Source organism: Danio aesculapii, chromosome 14 (assembly GCF_903798145.1).
Source record: "Danio aesculapii chromosome 14, fDanAes4.1, whole genome shotgun sequence".
Taxonomy (NCBI): Eukaryota; Metazoa; Chordata; class Actinopteri; order Cypriniformes; family Danionidae; genus Danio; species Danio aesculapii.
This window is the reverse complement of record NC_079448.1, coordinates 26559264-26582792: the sequence shown is the minus strand read 5'-3', so window position 1 is coordinate 26582792 and position 23529 is coordinate 26559264. Positions and strand designations below refer to the sequence as shown.

At 37.0% G+C, this 23529-nt stretch overlaps 1 protein-coding gene across 1 annotated transcript in view; it reads left to right on the top strand.

Annotated features, from left to right (window-relative positions):
- The window catches only part of slit3 (slit homolog 3 (Drosophila)), a 261693-nt gene that overhangs the window by 152550 nt on the left and 85614 nt on the right, over window positions 1–23529 (top strand). Inside the window, exons 7-11 of the mRNA XM_056472572.1 lie at window positions 9637–9708; window positions 11630–11793; window positions 12725–12869; window positions 17349–17420; window positions 21298–21369. Of these exons, the coding sequence (XP_056328547.1) occupies window positions 9637–9708; window positions 11630–11793; window positions 12725–12869; window positions 17349–17420; window positions 21298–21369 (525 nt within the window). The remainder of the gene's footprint in view (window positions 1–9636; window positions 9709–11629; window positions 11794–12724; window positions 12870–17348; window positions 17421–21297; window positions 21370–23529) is intronic.

Sequence of the window (23529 nt, the reverse complement as noted above, 5' to 3'; positions counted from 1 at the left end):
TGGACCTGTGGCACATAGTCTGGTGTCACCCTGTCCTGCGCTTAGCATGCGATCGTCCGTGCGACAGCTAAAGTTGCTCGTTTGTCATCCTGTGCTGCATTGTTGCCGCTCTGAAAAAAGAAAGTGTCTTGACTTTTCCGGGTGCACATTACTGTTAAAAACACCAATGCACCATGCATGTTCTATCTAGAATATCTGTAGAATTGGTTTTCTACCTCAAACCGGGTGTTAGACTCACTTAGATGTTCAGATCTTTCTTCTTTTGCCTGCTTCTTCAGTCTTCTTCTGTCATCTTTAACCTCAGAACAGTTTTAATGCACATGCTTTATTGACACATGATGTGTTTGTAAGTGATATTTCTTTTCTTTGGGTTTCCCCTGGATCGTCCCGGAGAGGATGTGAGGGTGGAAGTGAGCGGGATATACGGGGGAGGTAGAGGGGGGGTCGGAATCTAACCGCCGCATTTCCATCAAGCCAATTGGCAGGGCACTAAGTGCCAACCTCATCCTCCAAATGAGCGCCGCTCACTGGGGACCCAAAGCCAAGCCACCCCCTGCATTAATTCCTGGCTCTAGAGGACATGACGGTTACATCATTGTTAGACAGGTTTTCCTTCAGTGCTAGCAAGGTGTATAAGAGGCTAAGAGAAAATCAAAGAAGGAAAAGAGGGAGCATGCTTCATTTTATGTCCTCTGTCTTCTCCTCGTGACCAGAGCATAAAATGACCTTATAAAAGAGGAGTTCGGGAGCAGGAAAGTGTGAGTAAGTCGGGAATCAATTTTCATTAATAATACAGAACCTCCCTAGATTCTGCCAAAGACCTTTGAGACCCTGGTGAGCCAAGGAGAGCAGTGGTACATGAATACACATCACTTTCCTGCTGATTGAGCCATCTCTCCTCCTCTCTAGAGAGGCAGCAACACAGAGGTCTCCAAATGACACTGTATCATGACTAAATAACCACATACGCAACAATCAAGCTCAACCTTACACCTTACATCCAGATTCAGCATGTTAACCCAAAAAAATTTACATTTTGTCAGCATTTACTCATTCTTTACTACCGTTATGAGTTTTTTCTTCTTCTGTTAAACACAAAAGAACATATTTTGAAGATGGTGGATACCTGTAAACTTTGACATCCATAGTATATGTTTGATGGAAGCCAATGGTCACAGGTTTCAGCTTACTTTGAAGACCAGTTTGGTGTTCAACAGAAGAAAGAAACTCATAATTGTGTGGAACCACTTGAGAAAGAGTAAATAATGAGTACATTTTCATTTTTTTTAAGTGAACTATGCCTTTAATTTAACATGACAGCTATGCTATTGGGTAGTTTGTAAGAAAATGACACTTCTAGGTAATTGATGGCGAAAGAGATTGCCCGTTCTTTAGGTGATGCGATTTCACCGTGAGTGCTAATGCTTTGAGTGTCAAAGTGAGAATAATGATTTCTAGCATGTCTTATAATTTAGACTTACCTTAGTCTTACCTTGCTCTTTTTGAATGGCAGCACATCACATGAAGATCCAACTGCTTTTGAATAAAGACTCTGGTGGGTGTCATAACAGCCAAGTGGACGTTAATGGTAAAATGTGACTCTGGACTAGGGCCAGACAGAATCTGCTGACATTTTCTGCTATTTCTGCACAGAATATTGTGAAAAAATCTGCGGATTTATGCAGAATGATTTTAGGTGTATCGTAACTAAAAGCTTAGTATGTTGAATAAAAAAAAAAAATGTTAACTTCTTTTTAATTTAATGTTTACTATGCAAATCCTATTAGATCCATTTATTTGATAAACAAAGCAATTCTCTCATATAATATATCTGCTATATACAGTTGAAGTCAGAATTATTAGCCCACCTTTTAATTTTAATTTTTTTAAATATTTGCCAAATGATGTTTAACAGAGCAGTATGTCCAATAATATGTTTTTCTTCTAGAGAAAGTCTTATTTATTTTATTTTGGCTAGAATTAAAGCAGTTTTGAATTTTTTTAAAAACATTTTAAGGTCAAAATTATTAGCCCCTTTAAGCTATATATTTTTCCAATAGTCTACAGAACAAACCATCGTTATACAATAACTTGTCTAATTACCCTAACCTGCCTAGTTAACCTAATTAACCTAGTTAAGCCTAGTTAAGTAATAAATCTGACCTCAGCTGTAGCTACTAAAAGACAGAAAATATTACTTTACAAAATGTGTTGTAGGTAAGTAAAGCCTGTGAACATTTTCATATTAGTCAATAATATTACTGAAATTACTAAAAAAAAATTATTTATATAAATTTACACACAACTAAGTAAATAGACTCAATGATAGGCTGTAAATCTACGGAAATCTGTGGATTTCTGTGCGCGCAGATTCCGTGTGCGTCTACTCTGGACTACTAAATCAGTCATAGCTGTCAAATTTTGGAAATTGAGGTTTATGTATTATCTGAGAAGTGAATAAATACGCTTTTTCATTCAAGCTTTTATTTTGCTAGACTAGTATTATAATAGTTGAGATACAACTCTTTAAAAGACCAGAATCTAAGGGTTAAAAAAAATCTCAATACTAAGAAAACTACTTTTGAAGTTGTCCAAATTTAATTATTAGCAATGCATATTACTATTTAGAATGTTTGTTTTCATACACTGAAAAAATGATTCAAAGATAATTCCTTGGATTTACTTAAGTGGTTGTAAACACTTGATTTGGGTTGAATTTAAACAAGCAAATTAAGTTGAACATGAATACATTTAATTTGTTTGTTTAAATTCAACACATATAAAATGTTTGCAACAATTTTGGCAGACATCATTTTTTTCAGTGTACATTTACAATAGGAAATTTAGAAAATAGTGGCGACCCCGGATTAATAAAGGGACTAAGCCGGAAAAAGAAAATGAATGAATGAATTTAGAAAATATCTTCATGGGACATGATTTTTACTTAATATTCTAATGAACATTGGCATAAAAGAAAAATCGATAATTTGGAAACATACAGTGTATTTTTGGCTATTTACAAAATACTTCTGTGCAGCACAAGTCACAAACATCTTGTTAAGTAGTTTTACATGTTCCTTAATGCTTTTAGACAATTTTAAACACTGTAACACAATTATGAACAGCAGTGTTTTGGGAATTCAGAACAAGCGTGTGTATATTTCAGTGTGGACTAGTATAATGTGACATCTGGAGTTATACAGTAAATGAATGATAATTTAAATATGAGATGCTAATGTGTGTTTTTTTGCAATTCAAAGCACACTTGAGGTGTAATTTAAGGGTCGCATTAAATGCATTGTTTGAGTGTGGTGTGTTAAGCATAACTCCAGAGGCCAAGCGAATCTTTTAATCTCGATGATCGTTAAAGGCCTATTAAAATAGATGGTGCACTGCGACATAATTGAGAGATGTCCCATCATGCACTGTTGTGTTTCCTGATTACTGTAAAATTTCTTGTTGATCACTATAAATAGGGACTAACAAAATTCCAAAGCGGGAAGCTATTTTAAACACTTCCATCAGGTTTCAGGACGGATCAGAGTGGAGATTAGACAGAGCAGTTTGTGGCTAACCCTCCTCCACAACTAAATGACTGCCAGTGATTTAACGCCTGCCAAACTACACAGAATTAATGATCGGCCCTTTCTGCTGATGAATTGTAATTTATATTTAACATAACTGCGCTAATGACTGAACTAATGACTTCAAAGCTATCTCGGACATTTTCTCACATAGGACGTGACTTGCATCCAAATGAGCTAGAGCAAGTGCGGTAGGCAGCACATTGATGTGTTCTCCATCTGCAGAGCACCTAAACTTGCCTAATAAGGAGCACCCATTCCATTATTTGCCATTTAATTCTTGGGTACTGCTTTCGCTTACTCCCAATTTGTATTCTGATCACTTTTTTATTTTAAATTTAACCTTTTATCTTTCCATTTTCACTTTAAATGTAAAGGCACGAGTATTATAAGGTGTCTATATTTGTTTTATTAAATTCATGAAATTCAAGTGATAGCTAAGAACATCAGCCATGTTTCCGATTTCGTTTTTCCTAATATAAATCAAATTACATGTCAAATATAATATTAATTCCATGCGGTGTAAGAATAGCTGAATATTTTTCATGGGTATATGCCTTAAACTCAATTTTATTACAAACTTTATGGTCTGATATCTAGCGCTTTTTTTGTATTTGGTTAAGTCACTATGAAGATTTACTCAATAAGATTCCTTAGCCAATTAATTTAAGTGAAATGTAAAATAACTATTTAAAAATGACGAATAAAAGTAGGCGTTGGGGGAAAAAAAGTCTTACCTTGATGTTTTTTTGCATTGCAAGTGGAACAAAAAATGATAATATAATGTAATAAATATATTGTGCATGAGTTTGGACAGTTATTCATAAAATATTCATGAAGTCAAAGCAATCATAAAGAACGTCCAGCTGTTCTTATTGGAGCAGATTTATTTTCCAGCAGGGTTACACTGAGCATTTCAGTTCTGATATATGTTCTTATTGTGTTAAGAGCACAATGAGAAAGCCTCTTTTAGTCTGTTTCTAATTATGCTAAGAGCAATATATAAGCACTTTTTGTTTGTTGCTGTCTTTAAACACTTGGCCGTTTTGTGAAAATTTTCAAAAATATATTATAATTGTCCTTCAGGGCTATTTTGTGCAATGTGGTTTAAATGTGAGGAGGGAATTTTGTTTAAGTATTGTGAGAAAGCGTTTTGGAAACTACCCATATACCCCGCTAAGATTTGTCTATACACACACACACCGCACTCCTGCAAGCGCTGGAGCCTCTGCATATTTTATAACCACTTTTGTACAGAAAATTCTGGCTCTGAATCAAATGTCAAATCATGTGAAATTTTTTGCCCCTCTGTGTCATTTTTTATGAGCAAGAAAGTGCCGAGACATTTCCGTGCCATCTCCTGAAGGTGACTTTGCTCCCCACTATGCATTGATAAGAGGGCCCAAATTTTCACATTAACACCGTCCTATCCTCATGCCAAATGCTGTCATTTGTCAGTGTGTGCGTGATGTATTTTGTTCGACAGCTTGGCACAGACCTTGCTGGTCGAACTAAAGTGAGTTTAGTATGATAGCACGGGCAGCGTGCCCCAAAGGGACGTCTTTGCGGTTTCCTTGCCTTGTCAATGCACAAAACACAATACTATGGCCTCATCAAATGCATCTTCTCTTCCAAAGGTATACATTTTTATATGGAGGTACTCATCTGTAGTACAATAGCAGAACAATACAATAACAACTAGAGTAAAGCTTCTGAGTATTTGCAGTACGTAGTCAGATTACATGTTGATTATTTGAGAGTGTGAGGAGCATTAATAATCCTGCTTACAAAATAACGTCATAAAATCAGACTCAAAACTTGCTTATTTGGAGAGGCAATTTTATTGCTGTGGTTACACTAACATCCCAGCATTGTTTTGTGGGAGACAAGTAGGCGTTTGATCGAAACCTAAATACATTACTATGTATTTTATATGGAAGGTTGGAGAAATATTTGTTTCTTCTTTTCAGGGCTTATGGTTTGGCCGTTTTCTACCTTCATAATGTCATTTTCTTAAAGCAAGACCTTTTAAATGTTCCTCTTGGCAACGATAACACTGTGCTTAGCTCCTTTTCGGCCCCTGCCGCCCCTTATCCTAATCATTTCTAACCCCATGTGCTCACATAAAAAACATTACTTCTTTTTAGATCCAGCAAATGTCCTCTAGACTGATATCTAGGTCTCGGTGGTCCCACTTTTGGAACCCAAGAGAGCTGATTTTCCGATATTCCATGCAGCTTTCATTTTTAACATGGACCGGCCTCCCTCTGGACACGTCGGTCTTACTTGTGCAAGCCCTGATTGAAAGGTTGTCTTTAGTCAATAGATGAGTCTTTATGTGACAGACAACAGGCAGGCAGAGGGAGAAAGGGCAAGCTGATGGCTAAATGAGAGGATGGATTAGGGGAGTGGAGGGGGAGAGAGAGCTGTCATTAGCTCACAAACAGCACTTTCAAGCACAGGAAATTGCCTTGCCACCAGACATGGCCCTATTGCGTTATCTTCGTGCGGTCTACGCCAAAGCTCAGGGAGATGGGGAGGGGGCAGGCTGGAAATCGTGCATTTCAGCAGTCGGACCCTTGCGCACAATTAATCATTCGTTGGCCAGAGAGAGGAGGGAGGCCGACGGAACAGCTTAGATTCAATCTGTCCTCATTTGTGCTATAATGGCCTCATCAATGGCAGGGGAAGCGTGTCTGTTTTCGGTGTAGTACCTGTTCTTTTCTCCTCTCCTCCCATCCTCTGCTCAAGAGATGGAGAGCTCTTTTTCTCCTTTCAGAGGAGGCAAAGTGTAGGTTTATGCAGCCATAAAGCTTTACCAGATTTTGAAAGAAGTGTTTTCCCTCTCTTTTTTTTTAATTAGCCTACACTTGCACACAAACCACAAGGACGGGTTTATGTTTGGCAAATCATGTTATTTCTCTGTTTATCCTTACTGCGTTTATTTGGATTAGCAGAATAACATCTGATTGCGGTTTTGCACCAAATCTGAACTTGCCATGCTAAGAAAAACAATGGCAAAAATTTCCACCCTGCTCACATTTATTCCATCTCACTGCAACAAGTGGAGTCTGAGCGCTCCTAATGAAATTACGCTCCATCTGGAGGCATTTTACTCATTTGTTTTGACTCAAGGGCTCGACGTAGGTATGCCCAGTAAACATTTGCTCAGATGGACGCTTGCAAACTCACCATTGTGTTGCAATAGTTTCCCATGAAACCTTGACAACAGCAGAGGCTCAATCCAATTTCCAATAAAGTGAGCGGATCATATGTTGACAAGATTATGTGGAGAATCCCTAATCCATACACAATGTGTACTGTCTTTACACCTTTACCAATATATGTATTTTGTGAAACAGTAGTGACATCATCATTGCATTTTTTTTTTCTCACCACACCGATTTAGGGTTAGTTCAGTTACCAGGGCAGTTAGTTTCTAAGAAACACTTACTCACAAGTAGGATAGTACCTTTCCTCTTGTCATTTCAAATCACATGTGTCTTTGCCTTCTGATTTCTCAGTTGTGCAAGTGAATGACGTGAAGTCAGGTGCCAGGAGCACTTCAGTTATTTCCCTTCAGCCCGCTGCATCCACCAAAACAACCTCTCTTTTTTCAAGATGTCCTGGCTCTGAAAATGCAGCCGTCTTTTAGGAGTGAAGTATCTAGAGACTCTCTCCAAGTCCCTCTAATGAGGGCCCAAAGAAAGCCTAAGAGCACTCAAGACCCCTCAGTCGAGCTTTTTGCAACTGTGGGAAAGCTTTCTTGACATAACTGAGAAAAGTAAGAAGAAGTAAAAAAGAAAACGTGCCCCTCCTGAGGTGACCTGAAAACTAAGCATTGTGAGCAATTAACATCTGCCAGGTTTTATGGATGCCTGCATCAATAGAGCTTTAAATAAAATCATAACGTTAAACAGTCAAGCTGTACAGTAAGGTATTTGTCAAGATCCAGCATTGATTTCATTTCATTTCAGCCTGGATGCACTTTCTCAAGAGACGCTGTGGATGCGGTCCCTTCCCCTGCAGCAGTTGAGTTTGCTTAACACATTTTTGATTTATGGTCAACTACAAGGCGACACAGACGGAATGACTTAATACTGTTGCCGATGATGACAAAAGAATTTTAAAGACTCGAGGTGATCTTCAATTATCACAAGTGGCTCCAGCAAGAGCCGCTCATGCTGTGCTTTTATTTGCTGAGATGCCACGCTGCAGCAGTGGGCGGCCCTCTGCAGTGCAGAGGGTTGGATAAAGGGAAGATTGACAGTCTTGCGTAAGGCTGTGTATCTATGCTTGGCTGTTCTTTAAGACCCATGGTCCTGCACTCAATGTTTTCTCTAGCAAAGCTTAACTCGAGCTAGAAAAGTCCATATTACCAGGTGCAGGCTTTCCACTGAGACACCAAAGGTCATCGCTCTTGGCGTGGAACATGTCAGGTTTAAGCCGACTTAACTTGACTGCGACGCCCAGTCCAGATCCAGCTTTTTCAAATTACAATTGCTTGAATGAAATCTATACAGGATTATTTTTATTCAGGGCTTCTAATCTTGGAATCCAGATGACTGAAATATGAATGAGCGAGAGGGCACTACCACAGCAAGCTGTTTGATGCTCTATGTGGATCCTTCTCTGCATCTCTCCTCAGTCTTTTCTCCATTCGCAGTCTTGTATTAATTTTCTTTTGTTTTTGACTTGCATTCTCTAACTTTTAGGGATGCTCCCAGAAAAGAGTGAGGATTTCACAGATAGGAACTATTCCTTCCTGGGCAAATTGCATTCTCCCTTGGTGATGGTTTGGTATTACAAGCTTTTACCAGGGCGTTCCTCCCTTAGGCTTGCCCAGAGCTTCTTCTATTTACATCTCTATAGTGCAGCAGAGAACAGCAATGAAACCTCTGAGCCACAGCGGCCTTGACAAGAGGATCGCTTTCTGGTGCGGATTTGGTCAGCTCCTTGCGAGGGTGATTCCTTCACCCTGTGTGTAATTTGTGTGGAATTTTCAGTGTGTCTATGTGAAGAATAACAATAATTTTCCATTCCATTTAGTTAGTTTTCTTCTTTCCCTCACTCATAATAAAGTGTTCCACCACTGATCTGAGCCAAAATCAATATTCAGATATCATTTAAATTCCCACAAGAATGTTATATTTTAGAGGGATTACTTTTCCTCTGATTTGTGCAATTTTATAGTACCCACTTTCAAGAAATGGGCTCAGGCTGGGAAATTTCCATCGGTTTCAGTAATAAATCTGATTGCTCAGATAGTAAATAATGTAAACACCTTCTTTGTTTACCATCATGTTTAGACTGAATAAACAGATTTGCTTCATCAGTCAGTGTGGACTAAGGTTTGAACGCCTATAGCTTAAACTAGCATGGTACAAGGTCAAGGCATGAATTGCATGAATTCAAAACATGTACTTAATTTTAATGCATTGTAAGTCACTTAAATAAATGCATCTGCCCCATGAATAAATGTAAATCATGGATGCACTGTAAACTTGAGAAAGGCCATTGGAGGATTCAATCCAAAACTGGCTAATGTTAAACCTTTCATTAAAAGGAACACTCAGACCCCAAACCCAAGCTGTAAACTGAGTTGGCGTAATTGGCAGGATTTCTCCTCACCAAGCAGGAACCATTAAAATACTAAATTGAGGAATTCCAGACCCTTTTCCAAGAGGTGGAGATACAGGAGGCAGTGTGTTGTGCATGTCTGTGATAGGTCTGGGAGTTATGGGCTGGGATGGATCGATTACAAGATGAGGTCAGCTACTGTAGGTTGCACTAATCAGAACTGTAGCTGGCATGACAAGAAACAGAGAGGTCTGCCATGCGTAATTACAAGTGCACTGATCATAGATGATATCATTCTGTTGTAGATCATTACATTCTTATAGAATCCAAACACTACTCATTCATTTAATCTTTAAATTCTAATGTATCTAACAACTATTTCTACTCCAGAGTGTTTTCTACTACACTCTTATGTCTACTAAGTGAAACATGCCTTTTTTTATAACATGTGTTCTGTCTTCTTTTTTTCTAGCACTCTCAACAACAACAATATTACCCTCATTCCACTGTCAAGCTTCAACCACATGCCAAAACTGCGGACACTGTGAGTACTGAGAAGTTTCTTGTCCACTACTAATGCTATACAATCAGACATTCATACAGTATATTTATATTTACTCACATTACTTCTGAATCTTCGCTCTTTTGGTTGGCTTGACTGGAGCCCCTTTCCAGGCTCTGTGGTGACGCCGTGTCAGTTATCAGAGCGGTGGTCTGTTTGTGCAGCAGACATTGTCCTAGCTGAAAATGTTGAGATAGGTCTCTTACACAGATGCTCTTGCGTTTCCGCTGTTGGACCAAACCACAATTGATATAAATAATTACACAGTCCCTGCGCTGTGCCAAAATGATTCCCATCTGTGGCTGACCCAGAGATGCTTTTTTGTTATTATTCTAGTGTGGTCGTTCTTCACAGAACTTTCAGTTTAATAAAGGGATAAAGAAATAAATATGTCAGGAGTAAACACTAGTTTGATTTGGGGGCTTCTGAATCTCAGGCTTTAGGGTTACTGTGACCCAAGTGCGCATGTTCGAGTGTCCTTCTTCAATCAGTCATTTCTTTTTCCATCGAACTCTTCTCCTCTTTCCGTCATGGCCACCAAGCATTCTCCCAGGAGTCACCCATAGCTGGAGCTCCAAAGCCGAGCAGTCTGGCCTCCCTCCCATCACTCAGCCCATCAGACAGGCCAGCCCCCTCTTGCGGGATTGAATTTGCTGATGCTCGGATGGCCGGGTGCGTTGCTCCCTGGGCAGTATTGAATTATCCACAGCGAGGCTTTGGTTGCTACCCAGTTCCTTTGGATTGAATTTTCTGTCTCTAATATCCCTGATATATCTGTATTGAATTTGTTGCTCGTAAAAACAACTTATTAAATCAAATGTTTAGAGATGTTGGTAATCCATTTAGCCAGATGGAGGTTTGGCCCCTGGTTTCTGATGAAATAGTCCAGTTCACCTCACCTTTCTCCCCCCCTCCTGATCTTCTCTTCTACAGACGTATACTATCTTTGTGCATTCAATTAGATCAAATGATATCACCCCATGACGCTTGCCATTCAATAACTCAGACAAATGAAAAGCACTCCCACCGGTAGACAAGTAGTCATTTTCCGTGTATCACGGTCGATAGGGTGTGTGTGAGCTGCCCCATTGTGCCGGTCCTCAGCTCATCCCATGTGCACCTGAGGCAGCCGAGCCTCCTTCTCCCTATGTCATCCATCTCTGTAATCCCACTCATCTGTAATTAATCCGCAAAGACAGGGGGCCAGATACTGGATTTGTAATGGGAAAAGCTCTATTAAAACCGTCGCCCCCTGCTGAAATTCGTCAATGAGCAGGTTTTTGTCCACCTAACTGGATTCGACCTGTTATTGCATTTACAGACAGTGGTGAACAGTATAGCTGCGCTTTTTGATTTGCTGACACCACTTTTTCTTTCAACAGTGTCTCTTGTACCTTTCGCGTAATGGCCCTTGAGAGATTTTTATTAAGATGTGAAAGGTGTTATTGGGAATTGTGCCATATTGCTGAAGGTGAAATGAGGATGCATGCTTCAGGGATTTGCGAGGGGTTTACTGTGGTCTCTGGAGAGATGTCACTATTATCTGTACAATAGAATGACCTAGTCATACTCATGTTGTCACTTTAGTTCAGATGTGTTAGTCCTTGTCTACATTGAAGAAGCTTTATAGAGATTCTCCGTATGCATATTTACTTGATCACAGAGGCTATTTCCTTCCTCCTTTGCATTTAAATGCCATCTCACAGATGGAATATGACACTGCGCGTGTGGTAAATATTGCTCTTCGGATTCTGCCTTTTAAGAACTCTATTTCCTGGCATTTCTCAGGGATCATCCACTCTAGCATCCATGCTAGACATACAAACCTCCTCTGACCTTTATCTGATACTGTCTCACTATCTGTCCCTCATTATTCTTTCTCTCTCTCTCTCTCTCTCTCCAGTCGCCTGCACTCCAACAACCTGCACTGCGACTGCCACCTGTCCTGGCTCTCTGATTGGCTGCGGCAGAGGAGGGGTTTGGCCCCTTTCACACAGTGCATGGCCCCCGCCCATATGAGAGGTCTCAATGTCCCCGATGTTCAAAAAAGAGAATTTGTTTGCACAGGTATGGCACAGTACTCACACTGTCAGAATGTCCTTCTCTTGTGTTAAACTCTGTGTGTGTGTGTTGGTTAAATTGTATAATGATAGATAGATATTGATATTGATAGATATTGGCTATTTTAAGCTAGTAAACAGTGTGCCTCTTCACTGTGTTGCTTTATTAAACTACTCCATACATTCTGCTTCTTAATGGACCTTTGGGTTTCATTGGTGAAAAAGTTCACGTTTCGGCTCTTGTTAATTAAGCCCCCCTTTCTTCCCCCTCTGATTAATCAACTGATGAATACACTCCAACACAAACACAAAACATGGTGCAAGAAAAAGCGTTTGTTAAGTAAGCTGTAAAGGAAGACAATTAAACAACAGGGGGTCTGTTCTTCCTCATTATGGAGTGTATTAAAAGCTATTTTCGCTCATCTTGAATCCCACTGTTATGAGAACTAATGTTACATTTCATAGTCCTAAATCAAAGCCATGGGAGAGTTACAGTACAGTATTGCTACTATCCGAAAGAATCGCATTCGATTCATATTCAGCTCAAAATTATGTTAATGTTTCTTGTCTTCTCCATTTGTTATAAAAGTGATAGTTCACCCAAACATGAAAATTACCTCATCATTTATTCTTCCATGTTGTTTTAAACCTTTTTGAGTTCTTTCTTCTGTTAAACACAAAAGAAGATATTTTGAAAAATGCTGGTGCTGGTACCCATTGATTTCCATAGTAGGAAAAAAGTACTATGGAGGTCAACAAGTGCCAAACTATTTTCTTTTATGATCAACAGAAGACAGAAACTCTAAATAGGTTTTTAAAAAGTGAAACAGGAGTAAGTTTTTAGGTGAACTATTCCCTTTAAACCATGCTGCCTTTAGTCAATTTTCCTCCTGTTATTTTCTGTTATTTTTATTTTTCCATCTTTTCCTTCTGCCCAGGTCCCGTAGAGACAGAGCCAAGGTCATGTGCTCCGCAGGCGACCATCTGCCCTGCCGCCTGCACCTGCAACAACAACATTGTAGACTGCCGTAGAAAAGGCCTGACGGAGATTCCTGCCAACCTGCCTGAAGGAATCGTGGAAATGTATGGATTCCGTGGCTCAATTTCATTTCCTCTCTCTGTTTGTGTAAAATCAGCATGTGTGATAAATACTTACCGCTGACATTGTCTGTGCGTTGATCTGGCTCCTTCCTCCTGTCATGTAACAAAGGCCATTAGCAGTGCGGTGTAGCAACCTCATTAGCGAGTGCGTTAGCGCCGTGCCGCAGTTGCGGAGAGATCTTGCTCAGTGCTCGAGGAGGTCTACCAGCCTGTCTGCAAGTTTAGGCAATTACACAGTCAGTCAAGAATCAGAAAAACTGCAAGTGAAAATGAGTCTGTGAAAAACATGTCTTATCAGTAGATTCAAGCAGACCACAACTGAAGTCATCTATGATATGAACAGCATTGTGCTATGGTTACTAGTTCAGGGTATCTACTGGGTCTTAAAAAGTCTTAAAATGTCTTTTTAATTTCAAAAACACAATTTTAGGTCTTAAAAAGTCTTAAATTCACTGAAATATTGTCTTGTAGGTCTTAAATCATTTTAAAAAGGGTCTTAATTTTCCTTTGTTTATATAAAGCAACCCAATTGATCCAAAACACATCCAATCACCAACAACACGTCTCAATACAACCTTTAACAAAACTACTCATAACTAATATTATAACTGTAGTCTGTTGTTATTTTTTAAAGAGTTTTTTTAAGTTATATTGGACATTAATGTATGTGTACAACTAAGGTTTGCTTGTTTTGACACATTATTTAAAATATATGGCTAAGAAATGACTTAATTAGATTTTTTTTCTGCTGGTCCATTAAAAAACCCTTTGCATCTAGCCCTATAAGAGTCTGAAAGTTTATTTTTCGTAGTCTTTAAAAGTCTTAATTTCGACTTGGTGAAACCTGCAGAAACCCTGTAGTGACCGTTTCTAGTTACTCAATAACTATTAACTCAATTACTTTATCGATTACTTACACCAAAAATAACCCATTACTGTTAAAAGTCATTTTTGAGTTACTTTTCCATAGAAATATTTTTAATGCTCCAATTAATGCCCTTATAACGTCACTTCAGTGCTGCATGGAAAATACACTGTTAATCAGCTTCACAGTTTTAATTAATTTGCATTCTCACAACTACGTAAAACACAAGACTACATAAATAAAAATTCATTTTTAAACACTAATTAAGTCAGACCAGCAGCACAAAAATAAAATAAAAAGATCACACCAGCTGAATAATATATTCAGAAACCAAAAAAGTAAAAGTTAAAGTTGCTTTAGCATCATAAAAGTTGTAATGGTCAAAGTAATGGACAAACGCATCATATTGTAATGATAACAGAATAAATATATTTAAAAAGTATTGCATTACAGTATTAGTTACTGTCAAATGTAATGTCATTATAGTAACGGATTACTAGCAGTGCGTTATTGCCTAACACTGGATATGACCCTTATAAAAATTAAGCATAGGTTTACTACAAATACAAAAACCATGGTAACCTCAAACTAACAACTATTTTGCTATGCTAACCATAGTTTACACTTTGACTATAATTAAGCAATGGTTAATTGTCAAATGGGAAAGTAAAATGTCGTACCGTTTCAGGTAGTAACTTAATATAAGTATACCAAAACTTGATACCAATCAAAAATACATATTTGTGACAACAATTTCAGAAAGACTATTGTTGTTGTTTCATGCATATTTTGGGGTTGATTTAAAGCTAAATATTACATTGGTGGCATTAAAAAGTGTGTTTAATATTCTCAGAAACAGGGTTAGTGTGATTTCACCAAGTAGGTGAAGTCACATATGTGATTTCAGGCATACGTTTATAGTTTATGTTAAATTTAGGCTTACAGTTTTAATATTAGTCCCCTTTTATATTATATTTTGGGAATATTTTACAGTTAGGGTAAGGTTAAGGGCAAAGGATTGGGTATGCATTACACTTTCGAACAGGAAATAATCCAGGATCTCATCCTACCAGAAACAGATAAACATAAGAAGGCAATTTATTACACTGGTTCGTGAACATATCTTGGTAGTTAATATGCTTAACAGCTAAAATTCTATTAAGCACAATTATCTGCTACAAGTTTATTATCAAGTAAACAGATGTCTTTGGCTTTCCCATTTTTAATAAATTAGATTAAATCTCCCCAAGACATGCATTTTAATTCTCGAATTAAGCAGATTCTCTTCACTGCTAATATTGTTATTTTATTTTAGTACATTTAAAATCCTAACGGTGGGCATTTTTGTCTCAAAATGAAGTGTTTGGCTCTCTCAAATGTCCATTTTAATCTTATTTTGCTGGATTTTTTTTAAAGCTGGTTGTCCTTGGATGAGTTTTGACGACTGTGGCTTTTTTGTATGAGTTGGTAGTTATTAGAGCAAATATATCAGATTAATGTTATTGTCAGTTTTTCTGCCTATTAGCTTTTTTATATGACCTTTCCTGCATTGAGCCATCCATGTTAGCTTTCCTAATGCTAATGGTAGCATATTAATTTTAGCTTTCAAAGTACAAAAAAAGCAATCGAATGAGTCTAACTCATGCAGTATTATCATTTAAATCATCTGACCTTGTTGTCGTTCCGACCGCTTCTATATTCAGTGTCCTTCAAACACAAGAGAACATCCAACAGAGGTTTTGGGGCATCGTCCAAAAAGAGAAATTTGCAAACCCGACGTTTCCATTGTGCAAACAGGCTGGGACGCCGTGTTTTAATGATCATATACAGCAAACCGCGCATACAGTTACAAAGAAAACACTTGAGCTTTTCGACGTGTTTTGGCTGTCTTGCCTAAGGCTGATTGAATGTTCTTGTGCTTTGGAGAACGTCCACATCGTCTTGGTCAGGGTGTTTGGTATCCATATTGATTCAGAGATCCTTGTTTGCACTAAAGGACAGGTAGGTAATTGCCCTGATATGTGCTGTTCCTCGCCGTTGTTGTTATGTCAATAGTGTATGACCTTTGCATAATAAATGGATATGCAGGCTAGGACACATTAGCCCTACCGAGCCCATGGCCAAAAACAAATTGGGCTAATGAAATGATGTATAACCTGGAGCATGCAGGAGAGCTGCACTTATTTCTCAGGGACTTGTTTTCCATGCGCTTTTCTCCCAGTGAGCCAAAACACAAATTGAACACTCAATGTACAGGCTGCCCTAAAGCATTAGATGGCTTTCCCTGTAGACCTCCTGAAGGAGCGTTAAGTGCCAGTCAGACTCTCAAAAACGTAAGACTCTTTCAAGCGCTTTCGCTTCAACAAAGCACCCTTGTTTTTTCAAAGCACTCTTTTATTTTTGCTTGCGTTGTTTTGTGAAGCTGCGTAATAGTTTAATATAAAAAGCAATTCAACTAAATATTTGTAAAAATTCACATTAGCATATTTTAAGGATTAAAAATAAAATAGGCAAATTATTATATGTAACAAAGCAGACGCTGAGGATAGACTTGCGGATCCAGTTTATTAATCGAAGTCATACAGGCAACGGTCATAAACAGGAGCGAAACAATATCATAAGGGTAATCCAATAATCGTGGTCAATAAACAAGCGAGAAGTAAGACAGCAATTGGTGAAGATGAGAAACAAGGCAAGACTCAAAACACTGTAAACACAAACAGGAAAAAGCCTTTATAATGTTCAGTAGCAAAACAAAACTCAGCTATGTGTGAATGCAGGTGAGGTGTATTTATAGTCGTGTAATCAGTGTAGATGAGTAGCAGCTGTGTCTGTGTGTGAGTGTCCGGATTATTGTCAGCTGTTGCAGGAGTTGATGAGCGCAGGGAGTCCTGGGAGTTGTAGTTCGTTCAGCAAGAATCTCCCATATAGAAAACCCCACTGGCGATTGCAACAAACTACAGGAAGTAAACACACTAGAGTTTGTGCGTGCGGAATTCTGTAGTACGTCGCTGCGAAAAGGGGCGGGATTAAATAAGATGATTAGACATTAAAAAAAGCAAGCGGTTGGTCCATGATTTAAATTTCTGACCAGAGAGGTCGTGTTTTGATCCTTGATTGTTATCACGCAATTATGTGATGCAATTTCGACCTTCAACAATTTCGTAAAGCGACAGCACTACCTACTGCGCCACTGCGTCGCTATTATATTATATTATATTATATTATATTATATTATATTATATTATATTATATTATATTATATTATATTATATTATATTATATTATATTATATTATATTATATTATATTATTACAAGTTTTTTTTTTATTTGACTAAATAAAAGTGCACCTGTAAGACACACTCACGCATGCGTTCATACTCTGAGAAATGAAGTAGCAGCAGATCTGTGTTGTTATTTGAATTAATGTGAGATGGTGCATGTGCATTTGACGAACACACACTGGAATATTACATTGATTTACTTCCTGCCCTGTGTTGTATTTGTTTTGTAGTTTTTTTTATTATAGGCAATTACTTTTGTAATGGAAAAGTCAGCATTGTGTAACGAAACATATCCATCTGTTTCTGTGTAGCCGTCTGGAGCAGAACATGATCAAGAACATCCCAGCAGGAGCCTTCTCCACATACAAGAAACTCAAGAGAATGTAAGAACTTCCTCACACTACAACATACACTAATAAGGAGTCAATTTGTGCTATTGTTAACATGTTTGGAGTCTGGATTATTTTTAATGCTTTTTTTTCAGCAAGGATGCTTTAATTGGTTCAAAAGAGAGAGGTCATTTAGTTATTAAATGAATGTTTTTCTGAAAACTGATAATGAAAATAAATCTTTAGCATCAAATAAGGAAATTATGCTGTAAATAATCCATATATTAACCATATTTCATATTTGGTGATTTACAATTTTTTCAGTTTATTTATGGTTATGAATTGCATTATTGGTCCTTGATCTCTGCTTTGTCAACTTTTGAGGTTGAAAATGTAACTCTGTAGTTTAACAAAGTGACTTTTATTGACATTTTATTAGGTTGAAGCTATATATTGTATAACAAAATTATATAGAGAGAATTAAGTCCACAAAGTTACCGTTTATTTTCAGGTTTGTGTACTGTTATTTACAACACCACCCCAGAAAATACTGTATATCATTCTAACTATTAAAAAAGTCTCTTTTTTTTCAATCTGCTTAACAGAAAATCACAAAAAAACTGAAAATTCAGTTATTTCTTAAAGATTAAGTGACACTGAAAGCCAGAGTACTTTTTGCCATTACAGAAATGCATCACAAAATGTTTAAAATTCTAACATGTATAGAAATAGTAAAGTTATGTGGTCCAAAAAGCACTTTAAAATCAACTAAACATTCCATATCTGGAGATTCTTACACTTTTCAGCCCATATGTGAACTTATTTTGAACTGTACTTGACACAAGTGCTCGGTTATCGGCTTTATAAATAAATAGTGAAACAGTGAAGGGCGTCATTACATGCATAGCACTTTCTGGGATGTCACCCTGCTCACAGAAATCTCTATTTGAGAGACATAAATTCAAATATTTAATAGGAACTTCTCACCTCTGGTTTGGCAGTGATGCCTTGACGTGAAGAAATCAGTATTTTGAGGAATACATTAAAACAAATCTGGGTTTCCTGAGAGGAAAAAAAAAACTTTAAAAATGAAGGGGAAAAGGTGTTGGCAGCTCATTTACTCACTACACAGACATTGTAGTGATGTGTTCCAATTAAATCAATGAAATGTACTGTAATGTTTAATGAAATGAACTAGAGTTACATTTTCAACTTTAGAGTAAAATCTTTACCTGATTTCACCAGATTTCACATTATGCTAACATCAAACTTAGCTAATTTTTTTTTTTTTTACTATTTGGAAATGAAAAGCAGTGTATTACTTCCCATTAGAGAAAGTGTAATGGCTAGCATGGTCAGTGTGGATTTGTTCTCTCATCTTAATTGCACAAGTGAACTGATATTTAATTTAGTTTAACAATGATATTGTGAAAGACGTAATGCTCTTTAAAGTAGCTGAACATTGAATATAAATATATATTTATTTTTCTAAGATGTTACAAAATACTAAGCAGCCATACAAACATTTTCATTATAAAATATTTATATATTTACCTTAAATATATCAAGTAATTACATTTCTATGGAGACACAGAAGGGATGTGATGATAGGGAAAAAAAACAGGTGGAAGGAAAAAAAATGAGTGGGAGAAAAAAAAGAGTGATAGGAAAAAAAAAAAAAAAAAAATATATATATATATATATATATATATATATATATATATATATATATATATATATATATATATATATATATATATATATATATATATATATATTTAATAAGTTTTTAATAACAAGTTTTTGAGTTATCTCTGCTTTAAAACTGTTGTTCTACAAACACTTCTTGTTCACTTCATACATGTGAACCCTCCCGTTTTTGCCGGGATTCCCCTGTATTTTACCATTCTATCCCGCTATCATCCTATCATTATGTATTTTCCTATATTTTTAATCTTGAAAGCACATTGAAATTAAAATAAAAATGTCTGCATTGACTTTCTATTCATCAAAGTTGTGCATCGATCGTCGCCCTTCCTATGCAACCTCTGAATCAGTGAATGCATGTAGTGCTGACTGACGGATAGGCTCCGTATGATAAACTGATCCCAGATCAGCTTCTGTACACGACATTTAAAGAGGGGCTAAAGTGCAGGACGCTTTGGGGTTTGTGTGTGTTTAAACAGACAAATACACTTAATAATATGTAAACATGTGTGTTTTATTTTAAACACAACTAAATTTCTCTTAAATTAACACAAACAGTTACTAAAGTAATTGAATGCTTTCATCATAGATCTGTGCATTCTTAAAGTGACACCTCTGTTATCAAACTAAACCAAACGAGAGATTCGTTTGCTGCTCTGCACTTGTTTGATAACAGAGGTGTCACTTTAAATGTCGTTTACAGAAGCTGATCTGGGATCAGGTCATTGTACGAAGCGCATCCATCAGTCAGCGCTTATACATACATTCACTGATTGAGAGGTTGCATTGGAAGGTCAATGATCGACTCACAGGTTTAATGGAAAGAAAGTGAATGCAGACATTTTTAATTAATTTCAATGTGCTTTCAAGATTAAAAGTATGGGAGAAATATTTAATGATAGGATGATAGCCGGAATTGAGTGGTAAAATGCAGGAGAAAGACAGCAAAAACGGGAGGGTTGACATGTATGAATTGAACAAGAAGTGTTTGTGGAACAACAGTTTTGTGAGGGAATACAAAACATCTTTGCGAGGGAACGCAAAAACTTCACGAAATAAACATTTTCCTATCAGTTTTTTTTCTCCCATCCATTTTATTTTCTCCCACCCAGTTTTTTTTTCTTCCACTCATTTTCCATTAAAATCTATTAATCTATTAAAATGTAAAAGCCATATAAATAACATTTATTTTGTTACATATAATATAATTTGATGTTCATTCAATATTAAAACACTCTTATTGTTCACTAAAATGCATTATCAGTCTATTGTCAGACATCATAGACCATATTAAAATTAAAGTCTAGTTTCAGGTAAAGCCAAAGATACAGAAAGATATATTCTATACAACACACATGAAGTACACAACATGTACTATTGTATAGTAATGCCATACATGAGGCCTAGATATTCCCTACTCTTCCTTTTCTTCAAAAATAACATAATTATCAGGGTAGAAATAAATATATTTATGACTCACTATTAACATGTCATTTAATGTAAATCCATTCATTAAATGATTAGCTATTTCCTCACATAAGTTGTTATTCAGCATAATGACATCTCTCCTCCATTGACATCCATTTAAAAACATGACATCTTGTCTGCCTTTCCATGTACTGGCTGAAGTGTTAGCATTAGCCATTGTGCTTAAGCTTTTCAGCTTGTCATCTTCTGTTAGCAGAGGGACTAAGCCGAAAAGAAAATGAATGAATGAATCTTTTGAATCTTCTTAGCTTCGAGTAAACTCTGCATACCTTAATTTTAGTGGTCAACGCAGTCATTATAACATTGACTAGCACTTTTAAAGGCAGATGTGCCTCCGATTTTAACCTCTTACTTTAAAATATTGCTTAACCTTTAACTTTAAAATATTGCTATTATTCTAAAATCAAACAGAGCACTGTATAACGGAGTTCAGCAGAGCGGTGCAAGAATTTCAAATACTCAGGGGAATAATTTGCCCATTTTAATTATTTAATTTCTTAATGTCTCTGCTAGCCACTGTAGGCAGTAAATTGTTTCCAATTTTAGCCGAACAGTCTTTTTTAAAGATTAGCTGCTAATGATAAGTTTCTTATGTTCACTTCCCGTTAGTATCGAATTTACACGGGTATTTATGGAGTATCGACGTCCTGTCAGAAAAATGTGCAAAGCATTCTTTTATTGGTCTAACACTCAGCTGTATTATCTCTGTTTGTGTCTGTGTTTGATGTTATTCCAGAGACCTGAGCAAGAATCAGATATCCGAAATTGCAGAAGACGCATTTAGTGGCCTGCGCTCGCTCACGTCACTGTGAGTATTTCTCAAACATTTCACAAAATGACACAAACATATCAAAACACGCATGCCTGAGCTGCACGGTAATACATTTAGAAAGATAATAGGTGTGCGTCAATGTAGACACTCAGGTAAAAGGACAGGTGTCGAATAAATCAGCTGACAGAATGGAGATGAGACAACAACTGTCTGCCTATGTGTGTAAGTGTGTGTGTGTGTGCGTTTGCTGACATCTGCAGCAATGTGAACACAAGGGAGGATTTTCATTTAAATCACCTCAACAAGTCTGGGAGAGACAGAAGACTCAGTGTGCGCATATTAATTTGGTCAGATCTATCGCTCTGCGTTCGGCCCACACAGCTGTACACGAGACAGAGCTCATTTACACATGCCGCGTGATTAAAGAGACGCTGAGGGGAGGAAGATGGCCCGCAGTCTCTCAGGGAGCGGGAATAAAGCAAAGAGGACACACCAGATGACATAAACACACAACCACACGTTAGGAAATTAGAGTGCGTCGGAGGAGCAGTTCAGGCAAAAGTGAGCGTCATTCTAAGCTAAGATGAACTCAACTCTTTAATGGGATATAAAAAACTACTATTATGAGCTATTTGTCTTCAAAAGGACACAAACACTGTAAATTACCAGAATAAATAACCTATGTGATTTGTGTACTGTCTTTTGAAGTCGTATAATATCTTTGTGTCACAAACAGTCCAGCATTAAATGTATTATTAGCTGCGAATCTTGACATGTGCGTGGCTGAGACTCATGTCTTTTTTCCCAGAATTATTTATTCAGATCTGTTCAGTGATGCAAAAAACATATAATCTATGGATTTGTTCATCAGCAGTGTTGCCAGATATAGCTTAATAATTTGTAGATTATACTACCTATTAGAGTATCTTTTACTCTCGAAATGGTGTATAAATTCATCCTATTTGGTGACATAAATTCTTTTGAACATAATTAGGTGCTGCTTGTCAACAACACTGTCAATTGCAGAACAACAATGATCGATAAAAGTGATAAACAGCTGTGAGTTTAACTGCAGGCGAAGGGGATTCAGGTTTTTACGGAAGTCAGATTTTGATAGAACTTTCCTTCACCTCCTCTTGCGGGTGGGCGCAGGCAATTTGTGCTATGCACTAACTGGTCACTACTGACTGAATGGAGTAGGAGCACACAGTTATGTTTTGTTAAATAAGTTGCATATACAATTTACGTTTCGAAACCAAATTTTGTCAACTCGCCTATGCCATTTTTTACCAGCACAATCAAATTCAAAACTGCCCAATTGGACGAGAAACCACCCAATTTGGCAACACTGTTCATCAGTTTGACTATCTGATGCTCTTTGAGGCTTATTTGATGACTGTTAAAGGGGCGGTTAAAAAAATTCAAACCAATGCAATTATTCACCTCATTTTTATTTAATAATGAGGTTTAAATACTGAATTTTAGTGAAATTTTAAGCACTATTTGTCGGATGGTCATCATAACCACACTTTTTGATGTCCCAAAAGCATTTCCTAAAGATTTAGAATGAAGAAATATGAAAACAATAGGCAACATGTTTCTAAAATACAAATAAATTACATCATATATGAATAGACAAATAAAAATATGAATCTGTTGAAGTTTGAAATTAAAAACTATAACCTATTGCCATTTATTAGGCAAATGACAAACTGGCCAGCACATTCAACTTTCCTCATTCAGATTTTGGGATGTCAAATTTGCCAAGACTTGACTTCAGAATGGGAAGTCTCGTCGTGCCAAATTCGGCGTCCCATGATTCCGCTTGGTCTTAAAACCCTTTTCAATGGGTAATTTTCACAATTTACTATGGCATAGTAAACCAAATTGGACTGAGAGCTTATGTATGGGACAAATTCTGGACCTTTGTCTATAAGAGCCCACCCCTTTCAAACCACCCGAACCCCCCTGGCTATGGGCCTGATAGTAATATTTTTAACTGAAACTGATGTCCTTGGTGTTGAATAAATCTCTATTTTTTTGGCTCAATTCCGATAGATGTTATAGCAGTTTGGATGAAAAATATTGATGGTTTTAATTATTTATAGAGGAAAAAATGGCTGTGTGTGTATATATATATATATATATATATATATATATATATATTGATATGTCATATGAATGTACTATGAGGAG